Source organism: Coturnix japonica, chromosome 37 (genome assembly GCF_054131305.1).
Source record: "Coturnix japonica strain WE chromosome 37, WE-NBRP24, whole genome shotgun sequence".
Lineage (NCBI taxonomy): Eukaryota > Metazoa > Chordata > Aves > Galliformes > Phasianidae > Coturnix > Coturnix japonica.
The window spans coordinates 3,223,361-3,243,084 of NC_140699.1; the positions used below are offsets into that span (position 1 = coordinate 3,223,361).

General features: G+C 52.7%; 3 protein-coding genes across 3 annotated transcripts; 1 reads left to right on the forward strand and 2 right to left on the reverse strand.

The window, feature by feature from the left end:
• Positions 1-10: 10 nt before the first annotated feature.
• On the reverse strand, positions 11-6,104 carry LOC146754937 (maestro heat-like repeat-containing protein family member 7; the record flags this gene model as incomplete). Its single annotated transcript, XM_085526495.1, has 19 exons — positions 11-852; positions 967-1,026; positions 1,119-1,227; positions 1,316-1,417; positions 1,598-1,753; positions 2,059-2,235; positions 2,450-2,587; positions 2,731-2,845; positions 3,007-3,144; positions 3,228-3,406; positions 3,626-3,773; positions 3,876-4,030; positions 4,176-4,325; positions 4,546-4,652; positions 4,720-4,909; positions 5,042-5,146; positions 5,417-5,503; positions 5,619-5,736; positions 5,863-6,104. Coding segments are annotated over 19 exons (2,646 nt in total), but the record flags the coding sequence as incomplete, so codon positions are not given.
• On the reverse strand, positions 6,045-6,765 carry LOC146754938 (uncharacterized). The gene is made up of 2 exons (XM_085526561.1): positions 6,399-6,765; positions 6,045-6,296 (listed from the first exon to the last, which is right to left on the reverse strand). Exons 1-2 carry the CDS (start codon positions 6,615-6,617, stop codon positions 6,105-6,107), a joined length of 411 nt encoding a protein of 136 aa, XP_085382687.1. The 5' UTR covers positions 6,618-6,765; the 3' UTR covers positions 6,045-6,104.
• An 8,886-nt stretch (positions 6,766-15,651) lies between these two features.
• LOC146754939 (fibrous sheath-interacting protein 2-like) lies at positions 15,652-16,987 on the forward strand. The gene is made up of 3 exons (XM_085526496.1): positions 15,652-15,990; positions 16,251-16,376; positions 16,703-16,987. The coding sequence occupies exons 1-3, from the start codon at positions 15,919-15,921 to the stop codon at positions 16,985-16,987; spliced, it is 483 nt and encodes a 160-aa protein (XP_085382622.1). The 5' UTR covers positions 15,652-15,918.
• Positions 16,988-19,724: the final 2,737 nt, after the last annotated feature.

A 19,724-nucleotide genomic window follows, 5' to 3' on the forward strand; every position in this document is an offset into this window, starting at 1 on the left:
ACACAGTGCGTAATGCCAAAAGAACGAATTTAATGCCTTGCAACAAATAGTATATACCGGTACATGTGACCGCCCCCATCAGGTACTTGTGACCTCCCTGACTCCAGCCCAGGTGCACCCAACAGCTTTGTCTCAAGTGATGCACGGTCATAGTTTACAAATCCTGATGAGCGGGCTGAAAGGAAGTGATCACACTATGATACAGGAACATCCCCTTCACCCGAGATTTCTGTCCAGGTTTTGTCTTCTCCAATTTAGAAAAGGCTCATTGGTAGGCTAACAGCATTGTAACCAGCATTACTAACACATCAAATGCCTATTCCCATAGATTCCAGCATTGGTAACATTAGATCCTATTTGATTCACATCCAATTTATTAATAAAATAGAAGCACACTGGATAATAACCTGGATAATGCCTAATAATTGCAGTTCCTGAGACTGCATTGGAAATGCTAGAAATTCTCCCATTATGTCGCTCCGCTGTTATCTGCAGTATAACAGGTTACAAAGCAGCACACGGGCCCAGTCACTATGAAAACTGGATACTAGGGCCAGTCCTAACGACTCCCATTTACTTTCCAAAAGCACAATTTGTGCGGGCGATGGGGCAAAGGGAAGTGATGTGCCTGAGGAGTGGGGCTGAGCAGCAGGCAGGAGATGCTGGGAGCTTTGCAGGGCGCTCAGCTGTCTGCCCGGGAGGAGCGCCACCTCCTCCATGTGCCACGGAGCCTGGTGGAGAGCTGCCCAATGGCTCCTTGTGGATGTGGCCTCGTTTCCTTCAGGATCTTCAGCGTCTGAAGGGCCAAGGAAGCGACAGCTGGACTGGGGTCATGCTTCATTCCCTGAAGGCCTGCGATAAGAGGAACAGAGAGGCATGATGACCCAGCTCTCCCCTCTGGCAGGAGGGAGCGAGGGACAGGCATGTCACCTGCTGGCTGCCCCAACATCCCACTCCCTGGCTTACTTTGGTAGATGTGCTCTCTGTCAGCCCGCTGCTCATCCCTCATGTGCCGCCCTAAGAGCCCTGCAAACACAAAGCCCCGTCAGCGACCCCCGCTGTTCCATGGGTGCAGCATGGAGGGCCGGGGATGGGGGAAGCTCAGCCTCGTGGCTCACCGATGAACCTCACGGCCTCCAGTCGCAGGGTTTCCTGCAGGCTCTGCAGGTAGAGCAGGCAGTCGCCCAGGTAGTCCTGCGCTGCACTCTGTCTCCTCCTCTTGGTCAGCTGAAGAGGGAAGAATGTGAGGTCAGTGCAGGCTGGTCCCGACCCTGTCCTGGGGTGTGGGAATGGGCATACTGTTGCGCATACACACCATGCAGTCGCTGATCTGCCAGAACTGCTCTGTCTGCACCAGGTGCTCCAGCTTCCTCCAGCGCAGGAACCGTGCAGCACCAAGGAGGGCTTTCTGGGAGGCCTGCCAAAGAGCTGAGATAGCACCGCAGCCCGAGCAGCCGCAGAGCCCGTGTCCCCAGAGCCCCTCTGCAGGGAGGATGCAGCAGCAGGGGCTGATGCTGCTGTGGGCTGCAGTACTCTTGATGTATGGGGGGCACCACGGGAGCAGCATCACCCTCCCCCAGATGAACCTGATTCCCACCTTGGACACGTTCTCTTCCTCATCGTGCAGGTGTAGATACAGCAGGACCAGGTTCCTGCACACCGTCTTCTGCATCTTCCTCTTTTCTTGGCCCTCCACAAAGCTCAGCGTTTTGAGGAAGAAGTCGATGGAGAGCTGACGCACCGTGCCGGACTCCTGTGGAGGAGGAAGGAAGGACATCTGTGTCAGCAGCTCCAAGTCCATGGCAAGCAGGGACAGCACCACCAGTGAAGTGGGGGCAAAATCTCCGAGCTGAGAGGATGCAGATCTTGAGGATGCCCTCAGAACTGCTCCAAAGTGTGCAAGCTCTGCCCAGCGGAAAGTCTGCCCAGGACCACGCAGTGCCTGAACCTGGTGAGCGGCCAGGAAAGTCCCCTGGTGCGCTGTCACAAGGCAGCAGGCATGGGCACGCTGGGCTGGCAGCCACATCCCTCGTGTGCTGGACTCCCTATCATCCTTACATCGTTAAGCAGAGCTGGGAGCTTGCCGGCCAGCTCCAGAGCCATGACGCTGAGCTTAACCTCCTTCAGGAGGTGCAGCAGATTGCTGAATATTGGTAGGGCCGTGGCACGGATGTCACTATCTGCATCCTGCAGCTGTTCCATGATGCACGGCAGGAAGATGATCATTGTCCTTGCCTGTGGGGAAAAACACCCCATCCTTTAGGTACGGCAGCAAGCGTAATGAGGGCAAGGCTACTCCAGTACCAGCCCCGAATAGCAGGCAGTGATGGGGTGGGCAGAGCGCACCAGCTCCTCACTGCCTGAAGAGTTGCCGAGTTGTACATGGCCCCGCTACAGCCCCATGGCAGGCCCAGCCCAACCTGTGGCATTCCTGGCCACCCCTGCTCACCGTGTCCTGCCTCTTGCTGAGCTGCAGGATGCCCCTGAGCACCAGCTGCTGCATGCCCACCCTCTTGCTCTGCAGATAGTGGGCAAAGATTCCTATGATGCGGTGCAGCTCTTTGCTGAGGTCCATGCATTCCAGCATCTGCAACAACACACGTGGCTCTTAGTGCTGGATCTAACAGTCAGCTTGGGGAAAGACAGCAGGCCCCGAGGGAGGCAGCAGGGCTCGTGCTGCCAGTGGCCTTGCAGCCTCCAGTGTTCTCTGCTTCTGCAGCTGTTGCTCACCTCAACGAGGAAGACCATGGCCACCATATCCCAGGAGTAGAAGTTGGTGCTGAGCAGCTCAACCAGCTGCTGGAAGATGGGGTCACGCAGAGCAGCAGGCAGTTCCCTCATCACCCTGCAGGGATAAGAAGGCACCGTGAGCCCTGAACCAGGCAGACGCAGCTCTGGCTGTGCAGCCCTCTTGCCACTGCTGCAGGGGCCACAGGCTCTGGTGCTGTGGCTGCAGTTTGGCTGAGAACTGGGGACCCCCGTGACACCACAAGGAAGGGCTCCCACCTGGCCACCACCTGCACACCCTGGAGGTGGGTCACAGTGCTGAGAAGCGCGTCCCAGCCCCCCTGCTCCTGGATGGCCTCCATCTGCTTCTGGAGGCCCACGCTGCAGAGCAGCACCTTCAAGGACTGCACCGCGGACCTGCAGGTGGAGAAGGGTGCGAGTCACATCAGGAGCCCCAGCACCGGGTCCCTGGGTGCAGCAGGGGGACGGGGATGTGGCACCTGATGGGAGTGAGTTGGTGCTGCTGTTGCCCCTCCCAGAAGATTTCCACCTCCTGCAGCGTCAGCTCCGTGGTGAAGGACACTTGCAGGAGAAGGGCTGGGAAGAGCTGGGGGAAGATGGCTTCAGCCTCCTTGAGGACCAGAGGCAGCTGGAGTATCTCTGGTAGGATCCTTGCTGCCTGCAGAAAGCACCCGGATATGATTCTTGCCCTGTCCCCTGGGTTTCCATCCCGTCTTTAGAAGTGTAGGGATGGAGAAAGGGAGGGGAGGGGAGGGAGACCCCCAGAGCCCCAGGCAGGTCTATGGATGCATCCCAGGGCAGGAAGAAGGCTCGGGGGTGGACAGGGAAGGGGAGTGGGGACTCAGCTGGGGTTCAGCTGGGTGAATGAGGAACTCACGGCCAGGGCAAGGACACGTGGCCTCTCCTTGATGAATGGGGAGGTGTGCTGCAGAGTGTGGTTTATGAGCACTTGGAACACCTCCTGCAGCACCGTCTTCACGGTTGAAGACTCCGAGAGCATTTCCCTCCACATGGTAACAGCAACTCTGCAGGTCCCCAGGGCTGTCAGCGTGGCTGCTCCTGCCTGGCTGACGGCCGTGGGGTGGGGAGGGGGGGGGAGAGGAGCCCTGAGGGCTGTGGCCCCATACCTGGAGCAGGTGAGAGAGCAGACCAGCAGGCTGCTGACCATCTCCTTTGGGAATTTGCTGGCCAGCACAAGCAAGGCCCTGCTCAGGCTTTCAAGAGCTGGCTTGGCTTTGATGGAAGGCAGGCTGCTGTGGATCGCCTTCACAATCTTTTGCACCTGGAAGGGGGGAGCATGGGTGAGAATGGGATGGCACCAGAGCAGGGCCCTGCTGCCATCCCCACTGCTGCCTGCCGGCCAAGCGCAGTGCCAGGGATGGAGCAGAGCCCCCAGGGCTGGAGCGGAGGCAGCAGCAGGTTCCCACCTGCTGTGGAGGGAAGCGAGCCTCTCCTGCGAGCACATCCACCATGTGGGCAGCCAGCTGGGTGCTGTGGAGGCTCGGTGCTTTCATGCTCTCAATGGCTGTGAGTAAAATGTTGACCTTTTCAGGGTACAGGAGGTATTTCAGAAGGACCTGTGGGAGGGAGGAGAGGAGGGATGACTTATCCTCTGCTTGGCTGCTCAGCTGTGCAGGTGTCCCAGGAGAACTGGGAGCAGAGGCTGTGCTGGGTGATGCCAGGGATATGAAGCGTGAGGGCCCCAAAGGCACCAGGGCTGCTCGGGGACAGTGCGTGCACTCTTCCTGACACTGCAGGCCTGGGTTCTCCTGTGGGCTCAGGGTTTGCTCTTTGTACCTCGAAGATATTTCTGGCTCTGTCCTCACGGGAAACCTCCTGGTGGAGCGAAGTTTGGCTGTCCCAGAGCTGTGGTACTGTGCGCTCCTCCAGTTGCCATGGCAGTCCTGGACAGGAGCACACACGGTGTCAGTGAGGGGTCTGGGCATCTGGAGGGACCTAGCCCAACACAACTCCTCTCACTTGGGGCAGCGATGAAGATGAAAAGCTGATGAACAGCATTAATCGCCTCATCTCTGGTCCTGTCATCCGTGGAAGTGCAGGACAGGATGAGGTGTCCGACCAGCTTTCCCAGCACGGGGAAGCGTTGGTTCTCCTGGCACTTGTGCTGGAACACCGCGGTTCCAACGAAGCAGGTGCACAGCTGGGGAGAGAGGCAGCACGGCTGAGTGGGCAGCAGGGCCCAGCCCAGGCTCTGTGCAAGCCTGGACACAGGTGGGCTCTGGCTGGGGAGCCAGGATGTGGTCCCAGAGCTGAGCGCGCCGGGACTCCCTACCTCAGGCAAGACGCAGGTGTTGCTGAAGGCGAGCAGCCTGGCAATGCACACCACAGCCCTCTCCTCCACGGCCGCCAGCTGGCACGTGGTGAAGGGCAGCAGGAGCTGTGGAGAGAAAAGTTGCTGTTGTGCCCACAGCACGGGGCACTCGTCCTTCCCCTTGCTCCCCAGCTGCAGCGGGGTGGGTGGTTGCGTCCCTGTCCTGCTGCAGCCCTGCCATCTTCCCGCTGCTCCCCACCCATCCCTCTAACACCACACGGGCTAGTTTTGGGCCAGCACCCCCTGCCCGCAGCAGGCCCTGGGGGGACCTCGTGTGGATCCCTCCTTTGTGGCCTTGAACCATCCCCGCAAACCCCAGCGTTGCCACATCCAAACCTCCATGATGTTCTGCAGCTCCACGAGGACAAAGCGGCCAGCGCTGCTCACCAGCACCTGCAGCAGGTGGTGCAGGGCTTCCATGGTCTGCAAAGGAGGACAGGGGTCAGGGCGGCCTGCCCTGCTGCGTCCTGCTGGCAGCAGAGGGGCATCCCGGGTGCTGGTGCCCAGGAAGCGTCCCCAGGGCTCAGCTGATGCGCACCTCCACGTAGAGTGCCGCATCCAGGTCCGCGTCGTCCTCGTAGCAAGGGAGGTGGAGGACGCTGCCGAGGCAGGCACGCAGGAGACCGTTCTTCTCCTCTGGAAGCAGCCATGCTCCACTGCGAGGGGAGAGAGGGCAGAGGTGTGATGCTCTGCTCAGCACCCTGTGCCCTGCAGCCTGTCCCGCTCAGGGCCCCGGCTGGGACCAATGCCTCCACGCTGGCGAAGCCGTGCTGGGGCGGTACCTCATGGCGGCGATGGTGCTCATGGCCTGCTGCCGGAGCTCCGTGTCCAGGTGCTCGGCGGGCTCCTCCTGCAGCAGCGCCTGTGGGCACAGCGGGATGGGATGGGATGGGATGGGATGGGATGGGATGGGATGGGATGGGATGGGATGGGATGGGATGGGATGGGATGGGATGGTGCAGTGTGCCCTGCTTGGTGTGCAGAGCCCAAGCACCCCATCCAGGCCCCCAGTCCTGGCCCTCGTTCAGGGCTCCCCAGTGACCCTGCAGTGGAAGGGCTGTGCCCTCAGCCCAGCCCTGCAGTGCTCCATTACCTCAATGCACAGCACCACCTTCAGCATGTAGTCACACAGCTGGCTGTGGACCACGCTGTCCGTGATGGCAGCTGTGCAGGCAGTGCGGACGCAGGCCAGAAAGCGCAGCTTCTGTTCCTGTGTCTGAGACAGGAGGGGAGTTACAGGGGTTGGCATCGGGGGACCCCGGCACCCTCTGGGCACAGCCGGGCAGGGGCAGCCATGGAAGCACAGAGTGCACACTACCTGCGGTCTGCATGCACAGCAGGCGTCGATGTAGCTCAGGGGATCCTCGTCCTGAGGTGACACGACGGAGGCAAAAGGATCCTCAGCTGAGCCCACGGGCCCCTGCTGGGGCTGCACCCCATGCACCTCGCCGGGCCCCTGCGGGGCCGTGGGGGTGCGGGATGCTCCGCGCCTCTCTGGCCAAGCCTCTCGAACTCGGAGTGGGGGTCTCTGCTCCATCTCGCAGCGAGGAACAGCGGCGAATGAGCCTCGTGTTCCAGCTCTGCCTCCTGGTGGTCAAAGCCCATTGTAACGGGGCTGTGATCTCACCCCGTTCCATCTGCCTCCACATAGAACCCCTCCTCTTGCCCTGGGCTCGCCCCAGAGCCCCATAGCCGTCCCTGTCCTTGGGCAGGTTCGGTCTGGAAGGAGCCCTTGTATTCACTGTGTGTGTTTGCCACAGCTGCAGTGTTGGGATCCGGGAGTCCTTCTTCAGTCCATCCCCGCATCCCCCCCTGTCAAATTAAACCATGTTCTGGTCTCCATTGGGACGGAGTTGATTTTCCCTTCTTGGCATCTGGTGCTCTGTTTCGGCTTTAGGAGAAAAACAGTGTTGGTAACGCAGCAGTGTTTCTAGCTGTTGCTGAGCTAGATGGGATGGGATGGGATGGGATGGGATGGGATGGGATGGGATGGGATGGGATGGGGTGGGATGGGATGGGATGGGATGGGATGGGATGGGATGGGATGGGATGGGATGGGATGGGATGGGATGGGATGGGATGGTGCAGTGTGCCCTGCTTGGTGTGCAGAGCCCAAGCACCCCATCCAGGCCCCCAGTCCTGGCCCTCGTTCAGGGTTCCCCAGTGACCCTGCAGTGGAAGGGCTGTGCCCTCAGCCCAGCCCTGCAGTGCTCCATCCCTGCAGGCATTCAAAGGCAGGCTGGATGTGGCTCTGGGCAGCCTGGTCTGGTGGTTGGCGACCCTGCACATAGCAGGGGGTTGGAACTGGATGATCTTTGAGATACTTTTCAACCCAGGCCATTCTATGACTGTACAGTTCCATACTGGAACAAAGATAAAATGGTAACTATGTAAAACATGGAGTCAAACCTGTGTGATTTGTCCACACCAGGAGGTGATTAGAAAACAATTTTTAGAAAATAAAACTACAAGAATAAGGGAAAACCTTTCTTCCTGAAAATAGGAAGAATAATGGACCTGACATGAAATTTGGGTGAAGCTGCCTGATTTTATGAAGCTATTCCCATTATTTTCTTGGTGCTGTGTTTCCCAAATGAGTGGTTTCTGGCTGTGCTGCAGCACCAGTCTGCATGTGAACATCAACTCTATTCACCGTCTGGGAAGATTAGGACTTCCCTTCTCCCACCAGCACCACTGAATTACAGTTACTCAGTGGTTAAACAAAGGAATCCTTAAAGAAGGGTTTACAGCTGTCGTGTTATCTGAAGTGCTTGGGGCATTCTGATGCTATTAAGCTCTATGTATTAACAAGTTCAAAAAGAAAAGGTAGGCATCTGATTGTTGTGACAGTTTCTAAGTGATTTGGAAAGCTGTACCACCCAACCACTCCTTCTGTTTGATGGAGGTGACAAAGCTCAGTTTAATTTCTGACTGCTGTTTAAATTCTGAAGCTCGAGCTGGTTCCTGGAGCAGAAAAAGCTCGGAAGCTGTCCCTCCTACAAGCAGGCACCTCTGAGCAAAATATGACATCTCAATTTCTGATGGTAAGGTCAGGAGATCTGATTCCAGCGTCTAGCTTTCGGCTTCATGCTGTGTTAGTGGGACCTTTGGAATCTAGCACTGACCAACAGCAACTGAGAGGCTGGTAACAGTGCACCCCAAAACAGTTACGTTTCTATTTATGTTATGAGGGAAAATTGTATCGCATTGAGATTTCCAGTTTTTACTCTTTGCAGATCTAACTAGCTGCTGGAAGAATCCTGTACGCCATGTTCACACCATTTTCAATGAGCTGGATGAGTCTGTTGTTGGCATTTTAATACCACTGACCAGGCAGGCAATATGTATGGAGTATTTGGCTCTCTCTACAGTCATGAATGTTTGAGTATCTTCAACATGTGGCTCATTGCTTCCATTTCAGGCTGCCCAGAGAAGCTGTGGATGCCTGTCCTTGGTGTTGAAGGCGAGGTTGGATGGGTGATGGGCAGCCTGAGCTGGTTAGTGTGCAGCCAGCCCATGGCAGGGTGTTTAGAACTGGATGATCTTGAAGGTTTCTTCCAACACAAGCCCTCCCGTGATCCTATGATTCTGTGATTTCATTCAGGTTTATTAAGATGAGATGAGTTCTCCTAAATGCGCTGTTCTCCATATGATGATAATTGGAGTCTAGATGGATGACTTAAACCAGACACCAAACTTTCTGATGGCCAAAATGAAATGAAATCAATCCTTTACTGTGTCAGTAGTCTGTAACTAGAGCCCATCAGGTAATTCCCAGCCTCCTGCCTGTATCAGTGGCTGCACACAGTGAAAAAGTCTGATGGGATTTTAACCTCTAAAATGTTCAGAATCAGCCAGAGGGTGAATATATTCACTATGCAAATACCTGCAGGAATAAGCTTGTCATGTATGTCCTCAGGTACCACAGTAGTTAATTGTGGGACTCAGTAGGTCATGCTGAAAGTTGAGTCTGCTGATCTTGAAGGTCTTTTCCAGCCTAAATGACCTTATGCTAATATTTCTGTATTTATTTCTGTTCAGCTCCCAGAAAACCGCCCACCCAGCCCCCAGCTGACCCCGTGGTGAAAAATAAAACAGAAACGTCAGTGACGCTGGCATGGTCCCCTCCGAAGATGCAACGCCCCATTCCAATCGATGGCTACATTGTGGAAGGCAATAAACTAACTGGCTTCACATAGGTGAGGTGCCACGAGTCTCATGTCCCCGTCCCAGAGTTCACGGTGAGCAATCTGTCTGAAGAGGCTGATGATCAGTTCCGAGTGTCTGCAGTCAATGCGCATGGACAGAGCCCGTCTCTGGAATTCCCAGGGAGCGTGCACCTTGGTAAGCACAAAAACCCCAATGGAAATGGGTCAGTGTGAGCTGAGCAGCTGTGTTGGTTCCCTAAAGATGTTTCCTTTGACTTTAAGGATAGTAGTGCATTAACACACCAAAGGCTTTCCCTTCTTCCTAGTTCTCCTATCAACCTCCAGCTACCACTAAAGTGATACAAGTTCTGTTTCTGTGACAGAGACATGAATATCCTTATCTTTTGATATCTCACATGTGCAAGAGGCAGAACTTTCTGTAACAGATTTGAAGCACAGAAGTTCTTCTTCCAGCACTCATGCAAAGGGAGAAGAAGAAATGTCCCTATGATTTAAACTTCCATCTCTAAATGAGATACCAGACTTGCATCTAAAGAGCATTAAGACATACATGTTGTTCTTCCTCAGAACCAGTCCTGGCTGTGAAATCCCCCCTAACAACTGGTGAAGCTGTACCTGGAGGGGATGCCATGTTTACTACTGATCTTACAACAATGTGTTGTGACACTTGGTACCTCTATGGTAAAGTCTTACAAGAAAGTGAGACCTGCATCATCAAGAGAACCCAAACTACTCACAGCCTAATGATAAAGAACATCACCAAGAATGATGGTGGAGCAGAAGTGAAATTTGTTGCCGAAAATGTTGATGTCAGCAGCAAGATGAGAGTGAGAGGTATTTGCTTTGATCCTTCTCCTTTCCTCTTACAGTCAAGGCATAGTTGCTGTGATCTGTTGATTAGAACTGGGGCTGCAGGCATTCACTGCCTGTACCAAATACCTGAAATTGCATCCCATGGACTGACGTGAGTCCTGGTAATGACCTAAACATGATAGCACTGAGTGTAGGGTAAGCCAATCTACCCAGCTGCTTGGTATCTGAACCAGATTGCTTCATGCCAGCTGATAAATGTCTGCAGTTCACAGGTATTGGCCAGTGCATTCAGTCAGCAGGTTTACCACTGCATCACCATAGAGCAGTACTTTCAGCTCCAGGTTCAGACAGCCTTTCTGATTGCACTGGAATAGTTTAGAAGTAGGGGAGCAATCATTCCAATAATATCTGTATCAATCAGCTTTGCATGACCAAATAGAACAAATAAACATTCATGATGGGAGGACCTGTTTGTCATTGGGTGGAAACCTCTGCAGAAGCATGTTTAGAGCATTATTAATCAGTAGAAGGAGATGTTTGGTTGATTTTTACTTAGTAAATCCGGCAAGAAGACCAAATGAAATATCTTGAATTGCTCAGCAGTGACACAATGATGAGTGCAGGAACAGAAGGTGATACTTTTTCAGAGATGTTGCAGCAAACATTGACCACGTTAGCCTGATATCAATTGAACTAACGAGGCCTTTGCTCCTGACAGGTGCTGCAGTGAGATTTACCAATAAGAGCAAAGATGTAGAAAAGATCTCCGCTCGGCTGCATGAGGAAGCCAAATTGCAGGCTGAGCTTTCAGACACAGGCGCTACTGTGGGGTGGATGAAGGATGGGAAGGAGCTCAAGGCCAGTGAAAAATAGGAACTGCACATTGTGGGGAAGAAACACACCCTGAAAATTCACAGCGTCTCAATGGATGATGCTGGAAGTTGTCAGTGCATCTGTGAGGGGGATAAAATGCTCTATCAGCTTTCAGTGAAAGGTATGTGACAGTCTGGGCTGTCCTCTTCCTGCCCAGGGCCAGCAGACTGCATTCACCTGACTCCCCGACAGTCCAGCTGTTGTCAGACAGCATGTGGGGTGTTTTCAGTGGCTGTTTTGACTTGAACTGGCCAATCTGCTTTGTAGAGCCATTTGATTTCTGTGTTCTGTCCTGTGATTCATCCCTAAGATATAGAGGAAATCAAGGGAAAGATAGGAAAAAGAGCATCCCAGTCTTCCTGTTCTTCTCCCAGGGTGGCCACGAGAGATGATGTAAACAGCTCTTTTTGTAGCAGTGATCCCAAATGTAGAAGAGACCTGTGAAGAGTCACAGGGATGTTTCCTTAGCTGTCATTCCATGGTGGGCTTTTTCTTGCACAGATGTAGAGAGAAACTTAACTTTCCCACGCAGGTCTCTGTTTTGCTGCAGGGTGTAGGTCTGATCTCTGAGATCCACACGCTGGGCCTTGATTGCAATAAATGAGAGCCCTTTGTTTGCTCCAGTGGAAGACTTTCCATTTCTGCAGTACCCTCTGCAGATGACACAAATGCAAATGCACCTTCTTCCCAGCAACAATTGCCTTTTTTTTTTTTTTTACACTGAGTATGCATGAGGCTCTTCATCATATTCTGCTGGCTTGTCACCCTTGTTGATCCATGGAGAAACAACAAAGCCCTAGTGTATGCACTTTGGCATTGGAGAGCTTACTTAATTGCTTCTTCTCAAAGAACAAACTCCAGAGAGACATGGAGAAAGCTCCAAACAGAACTGAATAATGGGACTAAATTGATGGAGAGCAGAACTTCCTGCCAAGGCTTGTCAGCTAGTCTTAATTTTGCTTTTCTTCTCTCAGTCATGTTAGCATAATATTTCATACTGGCAGGTCTGCCCCCAGAATTAACTGAATTAGCTGATGGACGTTTCCATGTGCTTTGCACTGTAATGTGACTATCAAATGAGTAATCAATGCTGTTATTTTAAAACCTGTGTTGGCAAGCTGTAAGACAAACAACTGCTGTTGGTAGCTTGGTTACTGCAGAATCAGCTTTTGTGTATCTCATAGATAGGGAAGAGACCCTTAAGGGTCAGCTAGTTGGACTGCCTGGCAATGAACAGGGGCACCGCAGCTCCATCAGGTGCTCTGAGCCCTGTCCAGCCTGACTTTGAACATCCTCAGGCTCACCAATCTTATACCCATGCCACACACTCGCAGTATTTCACCATTCAGCATCGCCACTTGTATCTTCTCTTGCTGTAAACCAGAGCTAGCTGGTAAATCATCTGCTGTGCGGGTCAGCTGTGTCTCTCCCATGGGCATCACGTGGCTGCTGGGAGGCTCTGAAGAGCTGCAGCCAGAGGTGTGTCACCCGCTGGGCCTCGTGCCCAAAGGAGCCCACAGGAAAGTGTTGTTGCAGTTTGTCATGCACTGCACTGCCATGAGACTTGACGTGCCAGACATCCTCTGACACGTGAGCTCCTGCATCCAGGCAGGACATCTGAGACGTCTCCTTCAGCCTGACGTGGCTGCAGTTTCACACTGGTTTTACTAAGGAAGGAGAAGGCACGTGGATGAAACTCTTTTCCTGCTCTTCCTGGCATTAGCTCATAGTACAAGTAAAGCACTGTCAGGTCAAGCCTGGAGGAGTAATGCTTGTCACTGACATGTTCATGTTCAGGGTGGAGCTGGAGGGTAAAATAACACAAGAAATTGTCATTGAAATTCAAGATCTGTGAAATTCAGCTGGCTGCATTCACAGAACCTGGCGTTAAGATCTGTTTTCTGGTTTCTATCTTGAGCCTATTTTCCATAACCCAGTCCTCATTTATGAACTGAAGCTCTACTGAAAGCCTTTCGCTGTGTATGCTCATGCTGCAGCGCAGCGCTTGTGACCTTTAACAGCACATTCACATTCCTCTGATCACAGGATCCTTAAGGTTGATTAAGACCCTCTAGTCCGACTGCTCACCCATCACCACCATGATGCTCACCATCAGCTAGCTAAAAACTCAGCAGAGATGATAGATCAAGCACAACACTGGATTTGGGATGGCTAGAGATTCCTAAGATATTGAAGGATTGCTTGCAGGTGGTGTTGGCTCAGGTATTCACCCTGCATCCCACCTCCTGTTCTGTTTGGTTGAGAATCATGCATTCTGCAATTTCACTTTGTAATTCAAAGCCCCTTTCTTTATCTATTGACAAACTGATCTAAAACAAGCCAAGAAGACTCCGTTGGAACTGGTTGATGCAGAACAAAGGCATCCCCAAAGGACAAGTTGCACTGTTTGATGAACATAATTGGATGAGAGCTAAGCTAAGATTTAAAAAGTTCTGGGGCTGTCTCTGAGCATCAGATACAGAGGAAGCCTGCATGATTCCCTGAGAATGGATACCTCCTACTTTGGTGTAGGGTGAAGGGAACACTAGCAGTAACTCCTATCACAAAATGTCACATGGCTCAGACAAAATGCCATCAAGAGGGCTTAATTAGGAGCACCAAATGGTCACAAGATGGTCTTAGGGCAGGGAAGTAATCTATCTATGTGATATTGATTGATGCTGTTAGTTCTTAACAGCTTGACTCTAGAGGGACTGTTCTTCTTTGGTCACCTAGTTTTAAAAGAATAGATGGCTCCTGTCTATTACAATTTTTAAGGCATTATTTGTTCACTGATGCCATAAATGTGCCTGGCATAGCAATTGGCCTTGGTATATTCAGCTCGGCGTCCAGTCGGATCTTGAATATCTCCACAGAAGGAGACTCCACCACCTCCCTGGGCAGCCTGTTCCAGTGCTACGTCACCCTCACCGTAAAGAAGTTCTTCCGCATCTTCGTGCAGAACTTCCAATGCTGAAGTTTCATCCCATTACCCCTAGTCCTGTCCCTACACATTACTGAAAAGAGACCAGCCACGCCACTATGGCACCCACACCTCAGGTATTTATAAACCTGGATCAAATCCCCTCTCAGCCTTCCCTTCTCAAGGCTAAACAGACCCAGCTCGCTAAATCTCTCCTCATAGGGGAAATGCTCCAGGCCCTTCACCATCTTAGTGGCCCTCCGCTGGACTCTTTCCAAGAGATCCCTGTCTTTTTTGTACTGGGGAGCGCAGAACTGGACACAGCACTCCAGAGGAGGCCCCACCGGGGCAGAGTAGAGGAGGAGGATCACCTCCCTCGACCCGCTGGCCATGCTCTTTTTAATACACCCCAGGATGCCATTGGCCTTTTTGGCCACTAGGGCACACTGCTGGCTCATGGTCAATCTGTCGTCCACCAGGACGCCCAGGTCCCACTCAGCAGAGCTCCTGTCCAGCAGCTCTTCCCCCAGCCTGTACTGGTGCATGCAATTATTTCTCCCTAGGTGCAAGACTCTACACTTGCTTTTGTTAAACCTCATCTGGTTTCTTACTGCTCAGCTCTCCAGCCTGTCCAGGTCTCTCTGAATGGCAGCACAGCCTTCAGGCGTGTCAGCCAATCCTCCCAACTTCGTGGCATCAGCAAACTTGCTGAGGGTGGTCACTATCCCCTCATCAAGGTCGCTGATGAAGATGTTGAACAAGACCGGACCCAGCACAGACCCCTGGGGGACGCCGCTAGTTACAGGCCTCCAGCCAGATTCCGCACCACCAACGACAACCCTCTGCACTCGGCCAGTCAGCCAATTCTCGACCCACTTCACCGTCCACTCATCTATCCCATACTTCCTCAGCTTTGTTATAAGGATGTCAAGGGGGACAGCATCAAAAGCCTTACAGAAATCAAGGTAGACTACATCTACCACTCTCCCCCTGTCCACCCAGCTAGTGACATCTTCATAAAAGGCCTACAGGTTGGTCGAGCACGACCTCCCCTTGGTGAACCCATGCTGAATACTCCTGATAACCTCCTTTTTTCCCAGTTGTCTCGAGATGGCATCCAGCACAAGCTGTTCCATCACCTTCCCTGGGACAGAGGTGAGGCTGACTGGCCTATAATTACCCGGGTCCTCCTTCTTGCCATTTTGAAGACAGGAGTGACACTGGCCATCCTCCAGTCTTCAGGCACCTCCCCAGTTCTCCAAGACCTCTGATAGATTACAGAGAGCGGCTCAGCAACGACCTCCAGCAGCTCCCTCAGCACCTGTGGATGCACCCCATCAGGTCCCAAGGATTTATGGACCTTAATGTTTCTTAGGCACTCACAGACCACCTCTTCCCTGACTAAAGGGAAATCTCCCATTCCCCACACTCTCTCATTAACCTCCAGGGCCTGGGATTCCGGAGGGAGAGCCCTTTCACTAAAGACAGAAGCAAAAAAGGCGTTCACTATTTCCACCTCCTCAGCATCCTTCCTCTCCCTGGAAGCACTCAAGGCCAGGCTGGATGTGTTGTGAGCAACCTGGTCTACAGCGAGGTGTCCCTGTCTATAGCAGGTTGGAACGAGGTGATCTTAAGGGTCCCTTCCAACACAAACCATTCTAAGATTCTAGGACAGAAAAACAGGCCAGCTCTCCCACATTGTTTCAGTGTCATTTACTTATAAAACAAGCTCTGGGACAACCCGAGAAGGTATTTGTTCCACGTGCAGCATCACCTGTGATAGAAACCAAGGAAGCCTACAGCAGGCCTCAGGACTCAGCAAGCCTTTTTGGCTCAAAGCAGGGCCAGCTGGAGCAGCTTACCACGAGTGCACCCAGAAGGGCCTCCATGCAGCTGCAGGCTTGCCGCATGTCATTGCATGTCATTGTGATGCAACAGTGGGTGAGCGTGACATAAAGCTGCAGGCTGGAACTCCGGCTGGGGTGGCCTCAGTTCGCTGCTGCTGGAGCGAGAGGTGGTAGCGGAGGGTTGCAGCTCTCAGAGAGTTCCTACCAGGAGCCATGGAGTGCTGTTGCAGTGCTGGATTCCGAAATCCAGATGAATTTCTGAGCAGAGCGGGGAAGAGCGGAAAGGTGAGCGCTGCTACATCAAGAGAGAGCTGAGTGCAGTAGCCTGGGGTATGCAGGGCTGCTCTGGGGCTGTAGATGCTCTCCAGAGGCTGAGGGACACTTCTCCTCATGCTGGTGCTGGAGAAGGCTTGCAGGGAATCGCACCTCTCTGCACATCCCAGCATCGGTTACAGAAGTGGGGAGGGAGCTGCCAAAGGGAGCGGAGGTGGGCTGGAGAGGGGAATGGAGTGTCTGAGTGTCCAAGCGTGTCTTTGTCTTTCTAGCTCCGACCCAGAGGACAGGAAGTTGGAGCAGGAGGTAGCTGGCTGTTGGACCTTCCACTCGGGGTTAAAATCCCTGTGCAGCCCGGCACCAAGCTCCTTTTCGCCAGGAGAAAGCTGGGGGAAAAGGTGAGAGGAGTAAGGAAGCGTCAAAAAGGGCTCTTGTTTCCTGGGGTTGCCGCCATGCCAAGGAGGCCTTGTGTTGGGATGCCAATCCCATGTGTTGGGATGCTGGGGCCAGGCATCCATCAGGCACAGAAATGTGGAGACCGGGTCGTTCCTGGAGGAGGGTGCAACCCTCTGCTCTCCCTCTTGGAGGACTTAGGAAAACCCAGACATGACTGTTTGGGAAAGAGGCAAGAGGCCAGCCTGTGGGTGTGAGCAGCTTGGAAGTGTCTCTGTCTCTTTGCTGCTCTCTCCTTCCCCATTCACACTCTACAACACATCTCTTCCAGCTCCACCAGCCTTCTCCTCAGTTTGACCTGAGAGATCCGTACAGTCGCAATCTGTGCACAGAGTACAACAGCCTGCATGACCCGCATCTGCGGGAGTTCCACAACCGCAAAAACAACCTGCGGAACCTGAAGAAACGGGGCTTGGTCACCGAGGATGGCGACGTAAGTTTGGCTGTTGGGCTGACCAACACGGGTCTCCTCAGGAGGGCTTTCCAGTCTGCCAGGCAGGGGCCTGACACTACAGCCATCTGTCATTGTCTCTTCTGTAGGTTGTCTGCACTCTGAAGGAGTTCAACGAGTACAGGCAGTACCTGACCAGGCTGAAGCTGGAGAAAAAGCAAGCAAAGAGGCGAGAAGAGGTAGGCAAAGCCCAGTATTGGTAGGCACGTGTCAGCAGCATGGCACTGAGGGCACGGGCTTTACTTGATGGATCTGAGGGAGATGGGGAAAGCAGAAAAGGTGAGGGGCGGGCTGGTGGTCTAGGCATTGAGGCATGGAAAGGACAGCTCAGCTCAGAGCTGAGCTAGCACAGCGTGCTGGTGTGAAGGCAGCCTGGAAAGTTGCTTGCTTACAAGCAGAGCACTGTGGCAGCCGTTCTCTTCTGCCCTCATTGCAAGGCTGAAGCAGTGTGCTTGCCCTCTTCTGCGTAAAGCAGCATTACTTAGGGTGGGAAGCACTCTCTAAGACAAGACCAAGCATAAACCCTCTGTTCCCTTCCAGGATGAGCTTCTTCGGGAGATTTCCAATTTGAAGAAATCGATCCACAGACTACAGATGGCCAGGGACAAGTTCCAGCCCGATCCCGTGGATTACATTGCGGGTTCGAAAATCAGACCCACAATGCTTCATAAACCAGCTGGCCCCTCTCCTTCATGCTATAATCTTCTGTCTGGACAATGCAGAAGGAATGTGGCTTTGATGGAGCGTGGCCTTCAGGGAGACTCATGGAGCACAGGGCGTGCAATGAAGCTGCCTGAGAAGTCACCCAAACCTGCGTTGGGCAGGGAAGGCTCCAAACTCCCCAGAATCATCCAGACTACTTCTGCGTCAACAACAAACTCCAAACTCCCCAGAAGCATTCGTACTGCTTCTGACCCAACAGCAAACTCCAGAGTCCCCAGAATCATCCAGACTACTTCTGCGTCAACAACAAACTCCAAACTCCCCAGAAGCATTCGTACTGCTTCTGACCCAAAAACAAACTCCAGAGTCCCTAGAAGCATCCAGGCCCCAGTGAAGGGAAAAGGAAAAAAAGGGGAAAACAAGTAGAGAGATTGGCCAAAAACCAAAACAGTGGCAACAAGTTAGTTTTAATTGGCTTAATTAATTTTAATTTGTTTAATTCGTTTTAATTTGTTTAATTAATTGACCAAAGATGATACCAGAATGCAAGATAACACACTACAGTACAATATATCATAATTAGTATCAGAATTAGAATTAAAACCAATAAAAAAAATTAAAAAAATAACATTACAAAGTGTGTCCGAAAACTGAAGTCCTTATTCTAAAGCCGAGGTGAGACAACCCAGGGAGTTCTCGTGCTGCTGGGATCAAAAAGGAAAGGGGAGATCAAGTGATATACGGATGGCTTTTATCTTTTGCACTGAACATAAAGGGTGACAGAGCAGCAAGCAATCCTCTGGGGGATGTAGTTGTTCTCTGCTGGGGGTACATGCAGTGTTACAGGCTTGGGACAGAATGGCTGGATGACTGTGAAGAGGAAAGGGACCTGGGGCTGTTGGTCGATGCTCTGCTCAACATGAGCCCACAGTGTGCCCAGGTGGCCAAGAAGGCCAAGGGCATCCTGGCCTGTATAAGAAACAGTGTGGCCAGCAGGAGCAGAGAGGTGATCATCCCTCTGTACTCAGCTCTGGTGAGGCCGCATCTCAAGTACTGTGTTCAGTTTTGGGCTCCTCACTACAAGAAGGACATGGAGGATGAGGTCCTCACAGGGGACTTCAACCACCCTGATATCTGTGGGAGGGACAACACAGCATTGCACCAGAAATCAAAGAGGTTTCTGGAATGTGCTGATGATAACTTCCTCTTCCAAGTAGTATGGGAACCTCAAAGATCAGGTTAGGAAAGCTAAAACCCAGGCAGAACTAAATCTAGCTGGGGACAGAAAGGGGAACAGGTATATCAGTGATTAAAAAGAAGGTAAGCGAGGATGTGGGCCCTCTCTGGAAGGCAACTAGAGGCCTGGTCATGAGGAATACAGAGAGAGCTGAGGTGCTCAATGACTTCTTTGCTTCAGGCCTCACTGGCAAGTGCTCTAGGCCCAGAGCCCAAACTGCAGAAAGCAACAGTAAAACTTGGAGAAGGTGGATCTGTAAGTGCTGTAAGTGAAGATGAGGTTCTAGACCATCGAAAGAATCTGAAGCTGCACAAGTCCAAGGGATCCATCCGCAGGTTCTGAGGGAACTGGTGGATGAACTTGCCAAGCCGCTGTGCATCGTATTTGAAAGGTCATGGCAGTCTGGCGAAGTTCCCACTGATCAGAAAAGGGGAAACATAACCCCCCTATTCCGGATCGGGAAAAAAGAAGATCCAGGGAACTACAGGCCATTCAGTCTCACCTCTGTGCTTGGTAAGATCGCGGGGTAGATCCAACTGAAGGCCCTACTGCACCACACGGAAAAATAAAGACAAGGTGGCTGGTGGTAATCAAAATGGTTTCACCATGGGCAAGTCAGACGTGACAAACTTGGTGGCCCATGTCAACTTCATGAAGTTCAACAAGGACAAGTGCCCTGAGTTGGGGAAATCTCAAGCACAGATAAAGGTTGGGTGGAGAATGGCTTGAGAGCAGCACCGAGGAGAAGGATTTGGGGGTCTCAGATGATTCAGCACGAGGTGGCAGTGTACGCTTGCGGCCTGGAAGGCCAAATATATCCCAGGTTTCATCAAGAGAAGTGTGACCAGCGAGTCGAGGAGGCGACTCTGCCCCTCCGCGCTGCTCCCGTAAGACCCCACATGGAGTACTGCGTCCAGCTCTGGGGACCCCAACACAAGGACA

Excerpts from the sequence above, each read along its gene's own strand:
- LOC146754938 (XM_085526561.1), bottom strand. The coding sequence starts at position 6,617 with ATGGAGCAGAGACCCCCACTCCGAGTTCGAGAGGCTTGGCCAGAGAGG. Across the intron at positions 6,297-6,398 it reads GCTGTGCATGCAGACCGCAG|ACACAGGAACAGAAGCTGCG; the intron begins GTAGTGTGCACT and ends CTCCTGTCTCAG.
- LOC146754939 (XM_085526496.1), top strand. The coding sequence starts at position 15,919 with ATGGAGTGCTGTTGCAGTGCTGGATTCCGAAATCCAGATGAATTTCTG. Across the intron at positions 15,991-16,250 it reads GAGCGGGGAAGAGCGGAAAG|CTCCGACCCAGAGGACAGGA; the intron begins GTGAGCGCTGCT and ends TTGTCTTTCTAG. Across the intron at positions 16,377-16,702 it reads GGAGAAAGCTGGGGGAAAAG|CTCCACCAGCCTTCTCCTCA; the intron begins GTGAGAGGAGTA and ends CATCTCTTCCAG.